This window comes from Chrysemys picta, chromosome 3 (genome assembly GCF_011386835.1).
Source record: "Chrysemys picta bellii isolate R12L10 chromosome 3, ASM1138683v2, whole genome shotgun sequence".
Classification (NCBI taxonomy): domain Eukaryota; kingdom Metazoa; phylum Chordata; order Testudines; family Emydidae; genus Chrysemys; species Chrysemys picta.
This window is the reverse complement of record NC_088793.1, coordinates 141,896,967-141,916,523: the sequence shown is the minus strand read 5'-3', so window position 1 is coordinate 141,916,523 and position 19,557 is coordinate 141,896,967. Positions and strand designations below refer to the sequence as shown.

At 43.8% G+C, this 19,557-nt stretch overlaps 1 protein-coding gene across 2 annotated transcripts in view; it reads left to right on the top strand.

Moving 5' to 3' along the window:
- Positions 1–144: 144 nt before the first annotated feature.
- The window catches only part of SRD5A2 (steroid 5 alpha-reductase 2), a 65,971-nt gene continuing 46,558 nt past the window's right edge, over positions 145–19,557 (top strand). The window contains exon 1 of one of the 2 annotated variants that reach the window (XR_010599797.1): positions 145–751. Coding sequence is in view for 1 of the 2 variants with exons in the window: in XM_065589180.1 (XP_065445252.1) it covers positions 468–751 (284 nt within the window). In the remaining variant the exon portion in view is untranslated. The remainder of the gene's footprint in view (positions 752–19,557) is intronic. The other variant, XM_065589180.1, reaches the window with a different exon arrangement.

Genomic DNA, 19,557 nt, shown 5'->3' with positions numbered 1-19,557 from the left:
CTCTTCCCCATGCCCCCCACCCCTGCTCCGCCCCAGCCCCGCCTCTACCCGGCCCGGCCCGGCCCCGCGCCAGCCAGCATAGCCCAGCCTGCACTCCCGGCAGCGGGAAGTGCAGACCCGGCCCCAGCCGCGCCGATGGTGAGTGCTGGGGGGTGGTTCCCCCCGTCCCTCGCGCGGAGCCCTGGGACCCGCTCTCCCCCCCCCCCCCGGGAGGCTTGGGCCACCCCCGCGGGGGCGTGTAGGGCCCCAGAATAGCTAGGGACGGCCCTGGGGGCGCGGATCCGGGTCTGAGGGGCCAGTCCAGTAGGGCCGCCCCTCCCTGCCCCAGCTCCAGCTCCCCCTCCCTCTAGGAGGAGCTCCGCAGTCCAGTCAGCCCAAGTGGAAGCCGCTCGGCTGGGCGGGGTGGCCGCTGCTCTATTAATGCAGGGGCTGGCGGTGGCTTGGGCTGCCCTGTCCCCATCCCTAGCATGCAGTGCTCCCCGAGCCTGGTGCTCGCCCTCAGCTCCCTCCTGGGCGCCCTGGGCTTCCTGCTGCTCTGCCTCAACCTCCGTGCCCCGGCCAGGTACGGGAAACACCAGGAGAAGCCGGGCAAGCCCTGGACCAGGGTGCCTGCCCGCGGCGCCTGGTTCCTGCAGGAGCTCCCCTCCTTCTTGGTGCCCGCGCTGCTGCTGGCGCTGCGCAGCCCGCCCCGCCTGGAGCCCCTGGGCTGCCGGCTGCTCTGCGGCATGTTCTGCGGGCACTACTTCCACAGGTAACGCGAGCCCCGGCCGCCGCAGCTTGGCGGGCGGCAGGAGGGGGGTGGGACGCGGGCTCGCTGGGGGGCGAAGGGTCTCTGGGCGGCTCGCTAGGGGAGAGCGGGCTCGCGGGGGGTGCGGGGATCGCGGTGGGCTGGCGGTGCGGAGGGTGGCTCCGACCCCAATGGAAGGGGCTGGGTGCTGGCTTTCTACCTTGGCTTCCTCCTGCTCCTGCGACCGGCGAGGTGACGCTCCTGGCTCTGGTCACTGAACGACGGGACTCGGGTTAAGAGGCTGAAGTCGGTTCTTTACTCCCGGTTCCTTGTTAAGTGCTTCCTTATTCAAAGGCCAAACTTATTTCAAATGGCTACGTCCCACTTTCAGAAATGCCATCCATGGAATGTGGTCAAAACTTTTAATTTCTAAATCGTCTGTCAGTGTCTCAGTAATTATGGATTAATTTAAATAATCCAGAGGCTGGGTCATGACCGGCTGGCTGTGACAAAATGAAGCTCAGGTCACCCAGCCCCCCTCAGATTGTTCTGAAGGCGCTTGGAGGTTCCACTCGCCTTGCTCCTGTGCAATGTGTAATGTAAGATGTGAGGTCCCCACCACAGTTGCCAACTTTCACGTGGTAAGTAAGCATCCCAACTGTCACAATAAGCCAAAAATCAAGCAAATCCCATTTCAAAACAAGCCAATCCCTAAGAACCCCAACTCTCTATGTGACTAGATCCCCCTGGCATGCAGTCTGGGACAATGGTGGACCCCCTGGCTCTGTCTCCCCATTACCCCTGCTTGCTGGGAGCTGATCAAAAATAAAGAAGCTACAAGCAACAAGATACAAGCCAAACAAGCAACAAGATACAAGCTAAAAACTCGCCAACAAGCAACTCACAAGCCAATTAAGCCAAAAACATGCCCAATTTTTGCGTTTTTTTTTCTGAGGGTTTGGCATGTCTGGGCCCGACCCTGCTTCCATGTTGTAAATGGTGCATTAATAAGGAGCTGCGTTTTGCCTGGCTACATGTCTCGGTCAGCTCAAATGACACATCCCTGTGACTGTCCTACGGTTCTGAAGGAGCTGGGACCTGCCACTCTCTGACCTGAAGCTTAGTTTTTGTGCAATACCCTGCCCCATGTCATGCCTCACCCCTCTTCCATATTGTACAGGGCTTGAATAGGGCACTGGGTTTTGACTGACAAATTGTGTCTTGGGTCACTCCCCACAACTGTCAAACTGTTCTGAAGCAGCTGGGACATGTCACTCCCTGACCCACAGGTTTGTTCTTGAGCATTATGGTGTGAGATGTGATTCCCCTTCCTCCCCCTTGTACACCCCACCCTCCCAATTTCATTTTGTACATGGAGTTTGAATAGGAGCTGGGTTTTGACTGGCTGTACTTGACAAAATAGGTATTGGGTCACCCCAAGTGACTTGTCCCTCTGACTGTTCTTTCATTATTTGTTATCCGAGATAAGGATATGCCACTCCCAGAAGTGAACCTTTATTTCTGGTCTGACAAATTTATTACCCCAATTTTAAATATGTGCTTTCTTTGTTAGTAAACATACAATATGCATGTAAAAATCAACAAAAAAGCAGTATTTAGCCAAGTTGTTGCAAATCCAGCTGTAATGTTTTAACAAATTATGTGATAGTTACAAATGAAGAAGTCTATAGGAACTTTGTTTTGTTGTTAGATTAATTAAAAACAGGGAAAATGGCTAAAGTTACCAAAAATTGTTTGTTATAGATATAGAAACATTTGTTTTGTTTAGTGTTGTCTTTTCCTTGTTACACAGCAAAAATAATATAATACAAGGGCGCAGGTGGCTCTCAAATAATCTTGTTTATTAGCTGTATGCAAATGTACAAGACCTAGCTTAATGCACACTTCTGCTATGAATGGTTTCTGGTGGCTTCTAAAACATAGAAAACAGTGAGCAGCACTATAGCACTCAAAAACTACGTAAAGGAATACTATCCTATATCTTTCTTTGAAGGAGTTAGCATCTGTAGTGTTGCTGTGAAACTCATATAATAGTAATGTGGCTTGGTACATTTTAATGGAATCTGGAGAACTCTGTGTGTGTGGCTGGAATATCTCCACCTCGATTCCGTTTTAATTCCAAAATTCCATCATGAAGTCCTCAGTTTTACCAAGTTTGTGGATACATACAAAATGGTTCCCAGTGTTATGTTATCCCAACAACTTTGTACCTATAATGACAACACCTTGTCTTTAATAAATTTTACTGTTAATACAAATAATTTTGATGACTTTTATTGAACTAATCAATATTTGAAAAAATATTTTAAATAGTAATGCTATTTTTAAGTTACATGGAAAAGAGCTATAGAGAGGGCAAATGAAGGATTTTTCTGGGGTAGGAACATTTCATTTTTGTCTGCATAGTCAGTGAATGGTATTTGAAAATATACAGGCCACTACTCTGAGATGCATCCACAAAATACATCTTGTTTTCTTTTAACTTGCTATCAAGCACAGAAATCTCTGATGGAAATAGCAGAAAGTCAATATTTTGAATCTTTCTGTGATCAGACTTAACTGTGAGTGTAATGATAAACTGCATGGCTCACCATTAATGAAATTATACGTACTTAGTTGATGTAATGCAATTGCCCTTGTTCACTTTGACTCTGAAATTGTAAAAGAAGTAAAATGTTGCTATTTATTATGATAAAATATTTTAATTAATTATTTGTTGTTGTTGTTAGTATTGATCACTGGTTACACCTATATTTGAGCATTCCAGAGGATTTGTATTAAAAGGCCCTGTTTTGCATAAAGGGAATTTTCTTCATGAATTTCTGCATAGAATTGCTGCATAATTTAGTGCTATCTGCCTCTCCCTAAGGAGGTATTTATGGTCTGTAATCCTACCACCACCATTGACTGCTCCAAACATCCACATGGAGGGGGAAACTGATAAAGGTTTGGGTGCAGAGGGGCTAGTAAAAGAGTTTAATAGATTCAGAAATTTTCTGGCCAGAGGAGACCATTAGATCATTAGTCTGTGTCTGACCTCCTGTATATTACCATAGAATTTCACCCAGTTTCTCCTGTATTGAGCCCGGTGTGATGTTGCACCCCATAATGCTTTATAGAAATATGCTTATGAATGTAAATATGACATAACTAGAATATGTTTTATGCTAGATATGCCATGTAACATATCTCTGCAAAGGTTATGATCTACTAGATATATTCATCCTATTTACATGCATGTATCATTTTTGTATTCAAAGTTATGAATATTGGCTATGAATTTGTTTGATTTTAAGTAGCCTGAGTGAAGCAGTTGGTCAGCTTCTTGAGAATAGACTATTCTCAGTGCCCAATCAAGAAACACTTGAGCTAACAGTGAGCTTTGAGAGATGCCAATCCACATCTGAACTTTCCTGGGAATGTAGCTCAGCCTGTAAAGTTCTGATTCATGCATGGACATGTGACTTGCCCATGTGACTCCAAAACTCCATCTTGCAGCTGGATTATGCATAAGAGAGGGGAAGGGGTTTCCACCCCCAAGAGAGAGTCTATTTAAGCCCCTATGAACCCCTCCATTTTGTCTTCAGCTGGCTCAAGAGGTAGCCTCTCCACCTCCAAAGGATACCCGAAAGAAACTGGAACAAAGAACAGTAACCACAGGGATGTGAGTGATTCCTGGACCCAGACTAGAAGGAGGCTAGTCTGTTTTAAAAGCTTACTGGAACATCACAGGATGCGATTTCATCTGTAATCACTTTCTTACTGTATTAGGCTTAGAATTGCATGTTTTATTTTATTTTGCTTGGTAATTCACTTTGTTCTGTCTGTTATTACTTGGAACCACTTAAATCCTACTTTTGTATTTAATAAAATCACTTTTTACTTATTAATTAACCCAGAGTATGTATTAATACCGGGGGGCGGGGGGGAGGGTGGACAGCTGTGCATCTCTCTCTATCGGTGTTATAGAGGGTGAACAATTTATGAGTTTACTCTGTATAAGCTTTATACAGGGTAAAATGGATTTATTTGCGGTTTGGACCCCATTGGGAGTTGGGTATCAGAGTGCTGGAGACAGGAGCATTTCTTAAGCTGTTTTCAGTTAAGCCTGCAGCTTTTGGGGGACGTGGTTCAGATCTGGGTCTGTCTGTAGCAGGCTAAAATGTTGGGCACAACCAGGCAAGGCACTGAAGTCCCAAGCTGCCAGGAAAAATGAGCTTACAGGTAGTCTCAGCACATTAGATGGCAGTCCCAAGGGGGTTTCAGTGATCCAACCTGTCACATCTGGTAACTATTCTTTTTTTTTTTAAATTATTTTTGTATTGATTTTCATAAAGAAGGAGTCAATGAAAAATACAAGAAGGTAAATGACTTACAATTTGATATTTTTTTCCAAATATCAGGGTTGGGACCCACAGCTGAACCCAGACCCAGCTCATTGCTCTCAGCTGACAGCTAATGAACAAGGCCTCCTGATTGACTGAAGACCCCCTCAGTCACAGTCTTAAACCCTGCATCAGGCCTGGGTTTCTGGCTGCTCAACAGCATTCCATACCCACAGCTGTATTTGTATTCCTGCTCTCAGCTCCTTTCATGTTCCTTGCCCTTGCTCTGGCACCTGCTTCTGTATCCTGCTCCCTGACCCTGGTTCCACTTCTGGTTTCCTAGTACTGGTTTCCTATTCCTGGCTCTTGCTCCTGTCCTCACCGTGGCTGATAGTCTGGCTCCAACCCCTGGCTCTCGGCTCTGGCTTGTTCCCCAGACTTGGCATTCGGTTTCTGGCCACTGCTCTGACAATTGACGCCAGGTCTCTGGCTGTCAGCTCTGGCTCACTCCCCAGACTTTATAACTCAGCTCCTGACTTGGCCACTAGGCCTGACTACCTCTGTTCCAACCAGTAGGCGAGGCAGCCGCAGCCCAGTCATTATACCAAATCACATGCTTCACTGGATCTACAATAGAAGTAAGCAATTATGTGGTTTTGTAACTCGTTAAAGCTGCAAGACCAGACAACACTACATAGACCTAACATGTTAAGGAGGGCTAACAGTAATACTATAGAAGACATATATGAACAGGGAGAAGAAACAAAGAGGAGATAGGTAGACTGGAGGTTTGGCATTCTTTGAGCCATCTCAACATTTTTTATCCAAATGTATCTAGAAAGAGGATCCAAATTTCTTCAAAAATCATGTCATTGCTCTATATGGCAATACCAATAATCTGTGTTTGACTAACATGTATCTTCTAGAATGGCATCCACTCTTGATTTGAAGACATCAAGAGATGGAGAATCAATCACTTCCTTGGTAGTTTATTCATTGGTTGATCGCCCTCACTTTTAAAAGTTGAACATAAATTTCTAATTTGATTTTGTCTGCCTTTAACTTCCAGTCATTGATTCTTGTTCTGCATTTCTCAGGTTAAAAAACCCTTTATTACCCATGTGTACTTGTATACTGTAATCTAGGACATGTCTCAGTCTTCTTTGATAAACTAAACAAATTGATCTTTTTAAATCTCTCACTGTATGGCATTTTCTCCAGCCTTGAATAGGTTTTTTTTGGCTCTTTTCTGTGCCTTTTCCAGGTTTTTCAACATCCTTTTAAAAACGTGGACACCAGAATTGGGTGCAGTATTCTAATATGAGTCTCACAATACCATAAACCGAGGTAAAATTAGTTTCCTACTCATATATCCAAGGATTACATTTGCTCTTTTTACCACATCATTGCACTGGGAACTCATGTTCAGTTGCTTGTCCACTTCATTAATGATTTGGATAATGGAGTGGAAACTATGCTTGTAAAATTTGTGGATGATGCCAAGCTTGGAGGGATTGCAAGGACTTTGGATAACAGGGTTAGGATTCAAAATGACCTTGACAAGTAGGAGAGTTGGTCTGAAATTAACAAAATGTCATTCAGTAAAGACAAGTGCAAAGAAATACATTCAGGAAGGAAAAATCAAATAGCTACAAAATGGGCAATAGCTGGCTACACAATACTTCAGAAAAGGATTGGGGGTTATAATTAGGGTGACCAGATGTCCCGATTTTATAGGGACAGTCCTGATGTTTATATATATACCCCTATATAGGTTTGTATATAGACCCCTATCACCCCTCCACCCCCCGTCCTGATTTTTCACACTTGCTATCTGGTCACTCTAGTTATAGTGGATCACAAATCAAATATGAGCCAACGATGTGATGCTGTGACGAAAAAGAAATATTAACAGGTGTGTTGTGTGTAAGACACGGGAGGTAATTGTCCCTCTCTACATGGCACTGGTGAGGCCTCAACTAGAGTATTGTCCATATCTGGGTGCCATACTCTAGGAAAGGTGGAGAAACTGAAGAGTGTCTAGAAGACAGCTACAAACATCATAAAGGGCTTAGAAAACCTGACAAATTAGGAAAGTTTTTAAAAAACTGGGCATGTTTAATCTGGAGAAGAAGACTGAGTGGGGACTTGATAACATTTTTAAAATATGTTATCAATTGTTCTTTGTGTCCACTGAATGTAGGACAAGAAGTAATGGGCTTAATCTGCAGCAAAGGAGACTTAGGTTAGACATTAGGAAAACCTTTCTAATTGTATGGATAGTTAAACTCTGGAACAAACTTCCAAGGGAGGTTGTGGAATCCCTATCACTGGATGTTTTTAAAAACAGGTTGGACAAACACCTGTCAAGGATGGTCTGGGCATACTTCGTCCTGGCTCTGTGTGGGGAGATAGACTTTATGGCTCTTGAGGTCCCTTCCAGCCTTACAGCTCTGTGATGCTATGATCCCTAAATACCTTTCAGAATCACTGCTTTCAAGGACACAATCCTTCCCCTGCCCCCGTTTGGTAGTTATGGCCTGCATTCCTTGTTCCTACATGTATTAAAACATATTTTGTTTGAATCGGATTGCTCTGTCCTCTTCATTATTTACCACTCTGCCAATCTTTGTATCATCTACAGACTTCAACAGCAGTGATTTTATATTTACTTCCAGTTGTTGATGAAAATGTTGAGTAGTGTTGTGCTTAGTATTGATCCCTCCAAAACCCTTCCAGAAACACCCACATTCTGTGATGATTCTCCACCGTCGTCTACTTTTTGAGTCCTGCCAATTAGCTATTTTGTAATCCATTTAAAGTCTGCTTTATTGGTATTGTATAGTGCTAACTTTTTAATCAAAATGTTACAGTACTAAGTATATTGTATCCTTTCTATGGCGGCCCTTATACTGCAGTGATAAGCGTGGTATCAATGCACTGCTGGAAGGTGCTCAAAGCAATGTGACTACACATCTGTTGTATGGTGTGTGTTTTCCTCTCATCCTATCCCAGGGACAGGAACATGTGCAGGGGAGTATATTGTTTTGGCAGGGTTTTAGCTTTTTTGTTTTTGTTGTTGTTTAAATATGTATTGCTTTGGGTTTGTTAGAGAAGGCAAGATCAAAGAAATGTGCCTTGCAGTTGGAGCAGAAGGTGGTGAGGTTTGTGATGGTTCCTGAGGGAGTTCATTCCACAGGTTAAGATTGACCCCAGAGAAAGTTCATATCTACTGCACAGACAAGCTTTACCCTATTGCAGAGAGTTCCATTGTGACTGAGGAGTGGAATTGTTGACCATACTCTGTGTTCCTGGAGCTTAGGAAATCTTTTGGATATCCTGGGCCCAGACACCTTAAAGATAAGGAATGAGACCTTGAACTAGATTCAAAATCCAATAGGAAGCCACTGTAAGGAGGGAGGACAGATATATGATGTGTGCATGATAGCCTCTTTTGCTGAGGAGGTGCCTTGCAGTGTTCTGTACTAGTTGGAGTTTCCTAAATGCTGATGGCTTCATGCCCAAGTATATCGCATTGCTGTAGTCCAGCCGAAAGGTAAGGAAGGCATGAATAACTGAGGCCAGGTCATTGTCTTCTAGAATGGGATGGAGTCTCCTACCCGGTCGGAGATGGCAGAAAGTATATCTCGCGCTACAGCATGGCTGCAAATACTTTACCTTTATCAACCAAACTAGAAATGCCATCAAAAAGGAAAAATCAGGTTTGTTTGACAAGACCTATTTTCCATGAAACCATGTTGACTGGAATTAATTGTATTCCTATTCTTTAATTCTTTAGCAATTGAATCCTGTATTAGCTTTTCCATTGTTTTGCCCAAGACTGATGTCAAACTAACCTGCCTACAATTACCCAGGGCATATTGCTTGCACTTTTTGAATATTGCACAATATTAGTACTCTTTTAGTCTTCTGGAATTTCTCTGGTATTCTAACTTTTATTTAAAATTAAAATTGATGGGCCAGAGATCTTCGTAGCTCACTTTTTATAACTCTTGGGTACAAGTTATTAGGGCATTCTTATGGTCTGGAAAGTAGTTCATCAGTCTCCATGTGATACAAATACATCATCCTGTTTCTTTTTAAATATAGACCAGAAATATTTATTGAATGCTTTCTGCATCATTATTAACAATTCTACCAACTCTATCCATAGGTGCTCAACCCCCCCTCTGCCCCTGTCATGCTCCCATTCCATCCCCTTCCCCAAAGGCCCCGCCCCAACTCCGCCCCCTCCCTGCCCCTATTCTGATTCCTTCCCCAAATCCCCGCCCCGGCCACACCTCTTCCCCTCCTCCTCCCTTGAGCGCACCATGTTTCCACTCCTCCCCCCTCCTCCTGGAGCTTGCTACAGCTGTTTGGCAGCAGCAAGTGCTGGGAGGTAGGCGGAGGAGTAGGGACGCGGCATGCTCAGGGGAGGAGGCTGAGGGGAGGTGGGGCGGGGAGGGGAGCTTGGCTGCCACTGGGTGCAGAGCACCCACTAATTTTTCCCTGGAGGTGCTCCAGCCTTGGAGCACCCACGGAGTCAGTGCCTATGACTCTATCTAGTAATATGTCTATACCCCTATACCATTGCTGGGATTTCCTTAGTTACTAATATTCTCTAAAAACTCCTTATTGTCATGAGCCCTGCCAGCCATGGATTTTTCCCTGATGTCTTTAACTTCCCCTATCAACTTTCTATACTTTTTAACTTCTCATTTATATATATGATTTCTTATTGTTGCCTCCACTTTCTTTCTTGATTGTGGAAGCATGGCTTTTTGTTCATCTAATAAACTCTCCTTTAATGATTCCCAACTTTCATTCATGTTTTCTGGTCTATTTTTTTCTTCCAATCAATTTCACTCATAATTTTCCTTAGTGTTGAGAGATTAACCCTCTTGCAGCACCAAGTTTATATATTACTTGTTCGGACTGTCCTCTGTTTGCCCATATTGAATGTAATCAGGTTCTGATCACAGGTCCCTAGGCAACCACCAACATCCAGTCCAGTGATTAATTCTTTTTTATCTGTCCTAATGAGGACCAAAATAGAGCTACCTTGTATTGGGTGCAGCACCTTCTGTGCTAGAAAATTATTATCTGTAATTTTGAATTACTGAAACGATGTTTTATTACTGGCTGCATGAGTTCTCCAGTATATGTCTCCAAAGTTGAACTCCCCCATAACAGCATTATTTCTGTCAACGCATTAAGCACCTGTCTGTAAAGAGTAACTCATCCTGTTCTCTGGTTTGAGTCAGTGGCCTGTAACAGATCCCCACCAGACCCCAAATTGTGCTTTGTTAGTTAGCACATTGATCCATATGCATTCAAAATTTTGTGGTTCTGAGTCACTGATAAATCTAAAACTGGTAAGATGTCTTTAATATCGCGTGTCATTCCTCATCCTCTTACCCATTCTCTTCTTCCTAAACACAGTCTCGCCAGTCATGTGAATTGTCCCACCAAGTTTTAATAATGCCAGTTATATAATTTTTCTTCATCAATGAGAATTGCTAATTAATTGTTAGTTGTTACCCAGACTCCTACCACTGGTATATAAGCAATTGAAAAAATTATTTTCTTCACATTCTTTGCCACATCAGTGCCATTTGTTCATGACATCTTTAGTTTGAGTTTTGTACTGCATTTGCCTCCTTAGCACCCTCCCCTTGTATTGGTAGTTTAATGCCCTCCTAGCTGCTCCAGCTAGTCTCCAACAAAGCTGTACCATTGTGTGCCAAAATAATCATCAGTTAATTATTGAATCTTTGTGTGAGTCAGAATCCCCAAAGAGATTTTTAACAGACCAGGGAATCAATTTAACCTCCCATATGATGTGGGAAGTCTGCAGCTTGTTGAAGATGAAGACCCTTTGGATATCTGCATATCACCCTCAGACTGATGGGCTGGTTGAGTGGTTTAATCAGACCTTAAAGAAAATGCTCCCGAAGTTATTTGCTCAGGACCTTCGACATTGGGATCAGCTACTCACAGCATTACTGTTTGCTATTTGGGAAGTACTACAGACCTCAAAGGGGTCACCTGCAATGTGATTACACCATAGTGACATTGTGGGGATCACTGAGATGGGTAAGAAATCCTGTCATCACCTGCCCTGTAACCCTGGGGGCCTTTATGCTGTGCAGAGTTGATTCAATTTCCTGACAAGTACAAGGGCTCCCCCTGGCTTCTATCAGCCTAGTTACTTTTTTGCAGGATGACACCAACAGCCCTTCCAATCCCGAGTCTCCCCAAATCCATTCTCCCTGTGATCTTAAGTACCAGGCACTCGGACTGCTTCCCTATGGTTCGTCACCCCCCAAAGGCGTGACACCAGCCCCCCAATTAACAATTCACTTTGACAGACACAAGATTTGCACACCAGACTCTATCTTGGGATCAAAATAAACAAAAGGTTTATTTAATAGAAAAACCACAGATTCGAAGATGAAATATTAAGGGAGAGCAAACATATACTAGTTACACAGAAAATAAAGACACAACCTCAGACTTTATACTTCCATATTAGATAAAGTCCTTTTTGTAATGCAAGTTACCTAATTCCTTTGAACAGTTTCCCAGCATACCTATGGGGGTGGGGACAGGAATTCAGCATTTCAATGACCGCTTCCTGCCTAGAGGCTGTCCCTCAGTTTCTGGATGAAAACTTCAATGTCAAGCCTTCTTTTAAAAAGGCTCTTCTCCCCCCCCCCCCCCCCCCCGAGTAACTCATGGTTATTCAGAATAGGGAAAATTCCCTCTTGACTTGGTAGCTGGGATGTCTCAATTTTTTTCCATTAACTCTAATACTCCATCATTGTCTTTTCCTCGGCTGGACCATGGATGGTTACTTGGAGCTGGTTTTGTGTAAACATCTGGCTTGGGGGGATGCCCCTCCCTGCTATGAGGTGTAGCTGATGTTGTAGTATATGTTATGAGTACAGTTATCTATATACACAAATGCACAGATTCATAACCACAGTCTGTATACGTACATCATAAGTTCAGACGATCAAGTTCAGAACATTACTAGCTTTCAGAAAAGACCTTACTCAATACACTTATAGTACAATGATACAGGATGCAATCCGTTGGTTCAGTTGCTCATTTTGGGGGTTTAAACCTTCTGTTTTCCTCTTGGGCTGGCTAAACCCCCCACTTGTCACAGTAGGAAATTTGTTTCAGTGAGAAAAAGCATATTCTATTGTCCAGGTCAAGGGCTGACTCAGACCGCTCAAACTAGGACTATGTACAAGATAGCATCCATCACTGCTGACACCACCTTAAGGAGGAAAAGCTTTCAGCCCCTCTCAAGGATTTGCAGATGTTTCCATGGCAGCTTAGATCACAAGAGCTTGTCACTTTTGCCCAAGTTTAGGCTCAGGGTTTCATTTACAAATCATGAGACTCAAGTTGCAATATTTTGTGTATTTTAACTTAAATCATCAAAACTCAAAATTATGCTGTTTTAAAATGTTAGTATTCTAAACCAATTAATTTTACAGCTGAACAACTTCACTGGGCTGGACATGTTTTTGCTGTATTCAGGCTGAAGTGGCACAGCTGATTTAAGAAAAAGAAATTGTATCTGCACGGTGGACAATTTGGGCAAAATTCACCCCGGCCTAATTGCATTGGACCAGATTCTGACTTCAACTACACTGGATTAAATCTGGAGTTACACCAGTGACTCCAAAAGGAGTTACTCAAAACTTAAACTAGTGTAGCTGAGATTATTGGGGGAAGGAGTCTCTTATGGCTAAATCATAGAACTGTGGACGAGTACATCTGGATTCTATTCCCAATTCTAAAATAAAGCATACGAAGATTGCTGGCTGTGGCTGCTGAGTTTGTACTCCACTGCTGAAAAGAGGGCTGTAGCAGGAAGGAGTAGTGCTGCTGCTGAAGAGGCCAAAGAAAGACTGGATGCTGAAGGCTGCCTAGTGAGTGTGACTGCTGCTGTTGAAAGATGGTTGCTGAGATCATGGAGCCTAAAATAAACCCAGGAGGGCTACAGAGAAGTTCCAGAGAAAGGCAGAAGACTTGTTGGACTTTGATACCCTGGATAGGGTTGCCAGTTTTGGTTGGACGTGTTCCTGGAGATTTCATCATATGACATAATCTTTAATTAAAGATGAATCTTTAATTCTTGGAGACTCCAGGACAATCCTAGAGGATTAACAATCCTAACCCTGGAAGAGGTGGACTCATGGGTCTTTTTCTAACTTTTGTGCTTGACGTTACAACCTTAACGTTAACATGTTTTTGACGTAAAGTTATATATAGACACACTTTTTGGGGGTAAAGGAAGGTTAATATGAGCTATTAGAAATCAGCCCAAGGCAGCCCTCTTTACCTTCTTTAGAAAATAGATTAGTTTTAAAATCTGTTATATTTTTAATGGAAGTACACACTTGGCATCAAAACTCATTATTTCAAATTATACTCTCCTTTACACCTGTGTAACCCCAGCTGCATTTCAGTGCAGTTGGACTACTACCTTTCAAATGTACGTCAGACGATTTAGCAAAGACATAAAAAAGTGGGTTAATAAGGATTTAGAAACCTAACTTAATTTTTGCACCTAAATATTTAGGAGCCTAACTTTATTCACCCATTTTTGAACAGGAGAAGGACCCCTCAAATAAAGTTGGAGAGGCCAATTTTTGAATGGCAGCATTGTTAACTTTTTCCCTGATGATTGTTTTTACAGAACCATCTTGCTATTGTGCTTATCACACAGTCCCAAACTGCTTCCCATTTTTGGGGGGGCAGGGAGGGGGAGACTTTACTGGTGGTATTATTCATTTTCATGTGTAATTAATGAAAACAATCAGAATTTTAAAAAGTTAAATGAAGCTGTTGCAGAATTTCCAGTCAGCTGTATCAGAGTTCCACCAAATCTCAGGAATGTTGCCGCAAAATGTACATCAAGCCTTCTACAAAATATACAGGGCCCTGATTATAGGCAGCAGAGGAGCAGACCCAGTGTTGTGGGATCTGTGAATAAGCAGCATCTGCGTGCACGCACCAAACCAAACCAGGGAAGAGACGAGGCTCAAATGAAATGATCCACTAGGGAAGGAAGAGAGACCGATGTTAAAATGGAAAGAACATAGTGAAGAACTAAGGAGAACTAAGAAGAGGAAGAGGCAAAGAAACGCGGGCAAAGGAAAGGGCAATTAATGAAGAATAAAGGACAACAGGAGCAAGAGTGGGAGGTTAGGGATGAAGGAGACCATAAGAGATGAGAAGTAGGACAGAGTAGAAGAAACAAGACCAGGGGATTTTAAGGACCATCAGATCCCCTGTCAAGCACAGTTCCACCCCAACCCACTCCCTCCAGGAACTTTCTCAATATTTGTAAGGTATAGCATAAGTCAACATGGGTACAATCTAACTAAAGTTTGACATTGTGCAGGAAAGTTTAATATCTTTGCTTTCCCTGTGTCATTACGTGGCCTCAAGTGGGTCACTTATTGAAAGTAATTGTGCTTTCTCTTATAAATGGAATTTTCAGAATAAATGTCTGCTTATCCTTGGAATTTGTACCATTTTTAATGTAGAGGAAAGTGCTTTTGTTCTGTTCTCACTTTGATCCCTCATGAACTCTTTGAACTCTCTGCTCCAATGGAGCAACTAGTTTTTTGAAGTTCATAGCACTGTGTCTCGCTAAGTTACTGACACATTTTTCATGTTTTTGGCAGACACACATTTTTAGCAATAGGAACAAAGTGATCTGTCTCCATAAATATCATATGGTTATTTTTGGAGAAGAATAATGTGGGATATATTGTTGAAATATACACTTGTCTCCCAGCTGACTATGCCTTTGATGTACTGCTATTTACATAAAGCAATGATCTCGTAATAGTTGGCTAGTGTGGCTGCACTTCAGATACAGCAAACAGGAGGTAGCAAGGGCACGCATGAAGCATTGTGATATCAGTGGGTAAGTCTTCACTGCAGAAGTAACGGGCTCTTGGGTAAAGGCCTCTAACCCCTTTCCCATCCACATACAAAAATCTCTGACCCTAGTTTAGTGGCGCTTTCAACCCAGGGTTGCTGGGCAATCCTGGAGTATAAGCTAAAGCCTGAGTGGGGCTTTCACAGGCTGGTAAACCCCCTCTCCCCCATTTTATGATGGGCACATGGGCTAAACCATTTGAATACTGATAGTCTTCTAATTTCATCCCACAATTTCCCCCCTCCTCCCCTCATGTGCCAGAAGAACAGAAAAGTTCATAGAATCATAGAATATCAGAGTTGGAAGGGACCTCAAGAGGTCATCTAGTCCAACCCCCTGCTCAAAGCAGGACCAATTCCCAGCTAAATCATCCCAGCCAGGGCTTTGTCAAGCCGGGCCTTAAAAACCTCCAAGGAAGGAGATTCCACCACCTCCCTAGGTAACGCATTCCAGTGTTTCACCACCCTCCTAGTGAAATAGTTTTTCCTGATATCCAACCTGGACCTCCCCCACTGCAACTTGAGACCATTGCTCCTTGTTCTATCATCTGCCACCACTGAGAACAGCCGAGCTCCATCCTCTTTGGAACCCCCCTTCAGGTAGTTGAAGGCTGCTATCAAATCCCCCCTCATTCTTCTCTTCTGGAGACTAAACAATCCCAGTTCCCTCAGCCTTTCCTCATAAGTCATGTGCTCCAGACCCCTAATCATTTTTGTTGCCCTCCGCTGGACTCTTTCCAATTTCTCCACATCCTTCTTGTAGTGTGGGGCCCAAAACTGGACACAGTATTCCAGATGAGGCCTCACCAATGTCGAATAAAGGGGAACGATCACGTTCCTCGATCTGCTGGCAATGCCCCTACTTATACAGCCCAAAATGCCGTTAGCCTTCTTGGCAACAAGAGCACACTGTTGACTCATAAAGCATAAAGTTCTTCCACAATTCTCTGGGAAACAATCATAGAGCAGCTCAGCTTACTGCAGCTATGCCCCCAGAACAAGCAACACACATGCGTGAGTGTAGCACCAATGAGGCTCCAGAAACTCAGCTATGGCTTTGCAGTATGGCTGTACACACCTGGGCTAGTGCTCAGGCTTGTGTGCCAATCCCCTGTGTTAACCCTGGAATGAAGACATACCCTGTGAAGCTCTGCAATTTTGAGGGAAGATCAAAGAACACTCTCCTCTTATTTGCAAAAGGCTGGAAGCCTGTGAGCATATAAAAGAGAGATTAGAGGAAAACTATGTCTAACCCTCCACAATAACAAAGGTTACTGGAGATGAGAAGGCAGCATTTCTTTCTCCTCACAAAACAAGGAACCTCTCCCTTCCTCCCACCCAAAAAACAAACAAAAAAACCCGAACCCATATTATTTATGAATTGATGAGTATCAGAAGGTCAATAGATGTAACTGTATAAAAATGGAGAGCTCTACAGGCCTAAGCCTGACCCCTTTGAGATTGGTGCGATTTTTATCATTAACTTCATATGTAGGATTGGGCCATAATAAAATAGGTTACTCATGATGGAAGAATATGTCCAGGCATATATCAATGTATTAAAAACGAAGACCCCTTCAAAATAATTTTGACTTCCACTTTGCAAAGACCATAATGTTTACAAATTGTGATGGGGTATATCAGTCCCACACTGGTTGGTCAACCATGGTTAACAGGAGCCTGAGCCCAATTAGGCTATCAGGTGGCACCTGGTATTAGACATAACTGATGATCAAATCCAGCTGGGAAGGCGCTGGGTCTTCATAAAGGAGTAGTAGGGAAAAGGCTAGGGAGGAGACTGATAGTCAGGTGTCTCTGCTCTTAGCTAAAGGCAGAGAGAAGCCTGGGAGGCAGATGTGGAACTAGAACCAGAGGATCCTGAGCTAACAGGAAGCCTGGGGCAGAGGTGGGTTGTTCTGAGTGAGGGGGAACCTGGAGGTAGTGAAGCCCAAGAGGGAATGAACATATAGCCTAAGGGGAATCTGGACTGACTTTTGAGGGGCTGCAGGGAGAGAGTGAAGAAGTCTGCAGTCTCTCTTATGATAGTAGAGAGTGGGTTGATCTGTGGGAAACATGCTTCTGCAGAGAAAGGAGGAAACCTGAGGCGGTCCAAAGTTTATTTGATTTTATACTTTTCATTTGGGATTCTTGCTGAGGGATTCCATCGGACAGCCATGTGAGCCCTAGCTCTGGACGAAGGATGCATCTAGGGAAGTTGTGGAGAGAAGGCCTGTAGAAAAGCTATAGTCGGAAGAAGTCCTTGAAGGCAGTATCAAGAAGTCTGACAGAGCAGACATTGGTTGCTGGTTATAGGGTCCCTGAGCTGTAAAACTCATTGTAATGGGAGGGCTTTGGTTCCCCTACTGGCCACTGGGGAAGATGGGGTGGAACTAAAATGTGACCCAGTTGGAGGCAGCCTGAATCATGAGAGAAGGCAGACCACTGCTGGACCGAAGCAACCATCAGCAGGGGCCACCAGACTGGAAAAAGCTGCTATGCCATATCCACCCACAATGGGGATGTGTCTGTAGTGAGTGCAAATCTACACAAGTAATAAAAATATGTATTATAGTTTTTCATTACATGGTCATATACTTTTTCCCACAGATATTTGCTGACAGCAGAGGAATGATGAGACTTGAACCTTGGGATCCAGCCCAGGCTCTGAAGGGGAGAGTGCTCTAGGGGGACAGATTCCTCTGCCCATTCCTTCAAAGTTTAACCCCGTCTGCTTCATCCCTTCCAACCTGTCTCTGTCAGTTCTGTCTTCCCTGGCTCCTCATTCAAATCTCCTCACCTACTCTCCACTCCTCAGGTATCTCCTCTCAGTTTCCTGGCCCAGCAAGTTCTAGTGATGCCCATCTGGACTCCATTCTCCATTTTCCAGTTTTCTTGCCTGCTCCCAGCGCTCGCCTCCTGGGTCCTCAATTAATCTCTCTTTGCCACCCTGGCCTCCAATTGCCCCTGTCCATATTCCCCATCCTCACTGGCTGGCAGTCCCAGTCTCCCTCCTTGGGATCCTTGTCCAATCTCAGTGTTTGTCCCCTTCTTCCACAGATCCTTGTCCCAGATTCTTTGTCCTCCCGTCTTCCCACCCCCACCCCCACCCCACACACCAGGTCCATGTATCAATCTGCTTCCTGTCCCAGGTCCAGCTCTTGTCCCTTATTCATTTGAATCTGGCAGCTTCCTCCTCCATGTTGCCTGGGCCCAGCAGGGGGACATTGAGAGCATAGGAGGCACAGTCTCCCTGCTCTCAGTTCCACTGCCCAAAACTGATCCAGCCCACAGCATCCCAGATCTGCAATTGCAATTGCAGGAAAAATCCTGCTTAGCTCTGGGCTGCATCATGCTCAGTATGGATGGAATCTTCAGGGAATTTCGCTCCAAAGCTGTCTACTGAGCATGTGCGAACTGTGATTTCTTCCCCCTCCCTCCCTCCAAGGCTTATAACTTGACCAAATTTGGGTGGATTTTCATAGGAATACCAAAAGGCACATGCCAAATTCTGAATCCCCAGCCCAAAAGCATGGGGCGCCCTAGAGCTTCTCAGAGAAAAGGTCACATGGGCAAAACATATTTTCCCTTAGCCTTGTTCTTAGAAACAGCTGAACCAATTTGGCTTATTTTTTTTCAATGGTTAAAGTTTGGCAAATTTGTAAGTAACTGAAAACAGGGCTGATTTATAGGAAGTGTTGGGCAGCCTTAGAAATAAGTGGTGCTACCAGTATTGCCTGTAATGTGCATAATAGATGTAAATGCCTCCAGTAATCAAGCCTGTTTCATGATAAATATCACAAAGCTAAAGATAGAAAAGAGAGTCCCTCCTCCTACAAGTGCAAGATATATTGTACTTGCAAAAGAGAAGGATGTAGCAAATATTAAAAGAAGAACAGGAGTACTTGTGGCACCTTAGAGACTAACAAATTTATTAGAGCATAAGCTTTCGTGGACTACAGCCCACTTCTTCGGATGCATATAGAATGGAACATATAATGAGGAGATATATATACACACATACAGAGAGCATAAACAGGTGGGAGTTGTCTTACCTACTCTGAGAGACCAATTAATTAAGAGAAAAAAAAAAAAACTTTTGAAGTGATAATCAAGCTAGCCGAGTACAGACAGTGTGATAAGAAGTGTGAGAGTACTTACAAGGGGAGATAGAGTCAATGTTTGTAATGGCTCAGCCATTCCCAGTCCTTATTCAAACCGGAGTTGATTGTGTCTAGTTTGCATATCAATTCTAGCTCTGCAGTCTCTCTTTGGAGTCTGTTTTTGAAGTTTTTCTGTTGTAATATAGCCACCCGCAGGTCTGTCACTGAATGACCAGACAGGTTAAAGTGTTCTCCCACTGGTTTTTGAGTATTTTGATTCCTGATGTCAGATTTGTGTCCATTAATTCTTTTGCGTAGAGACTGTCCGGTTTGGCCAATGTACATGGCAGAGGGGCATTGCTGGCACATGATGGCATATATCACAAATATTAAAGGGGGGTTGGCCTTCCAG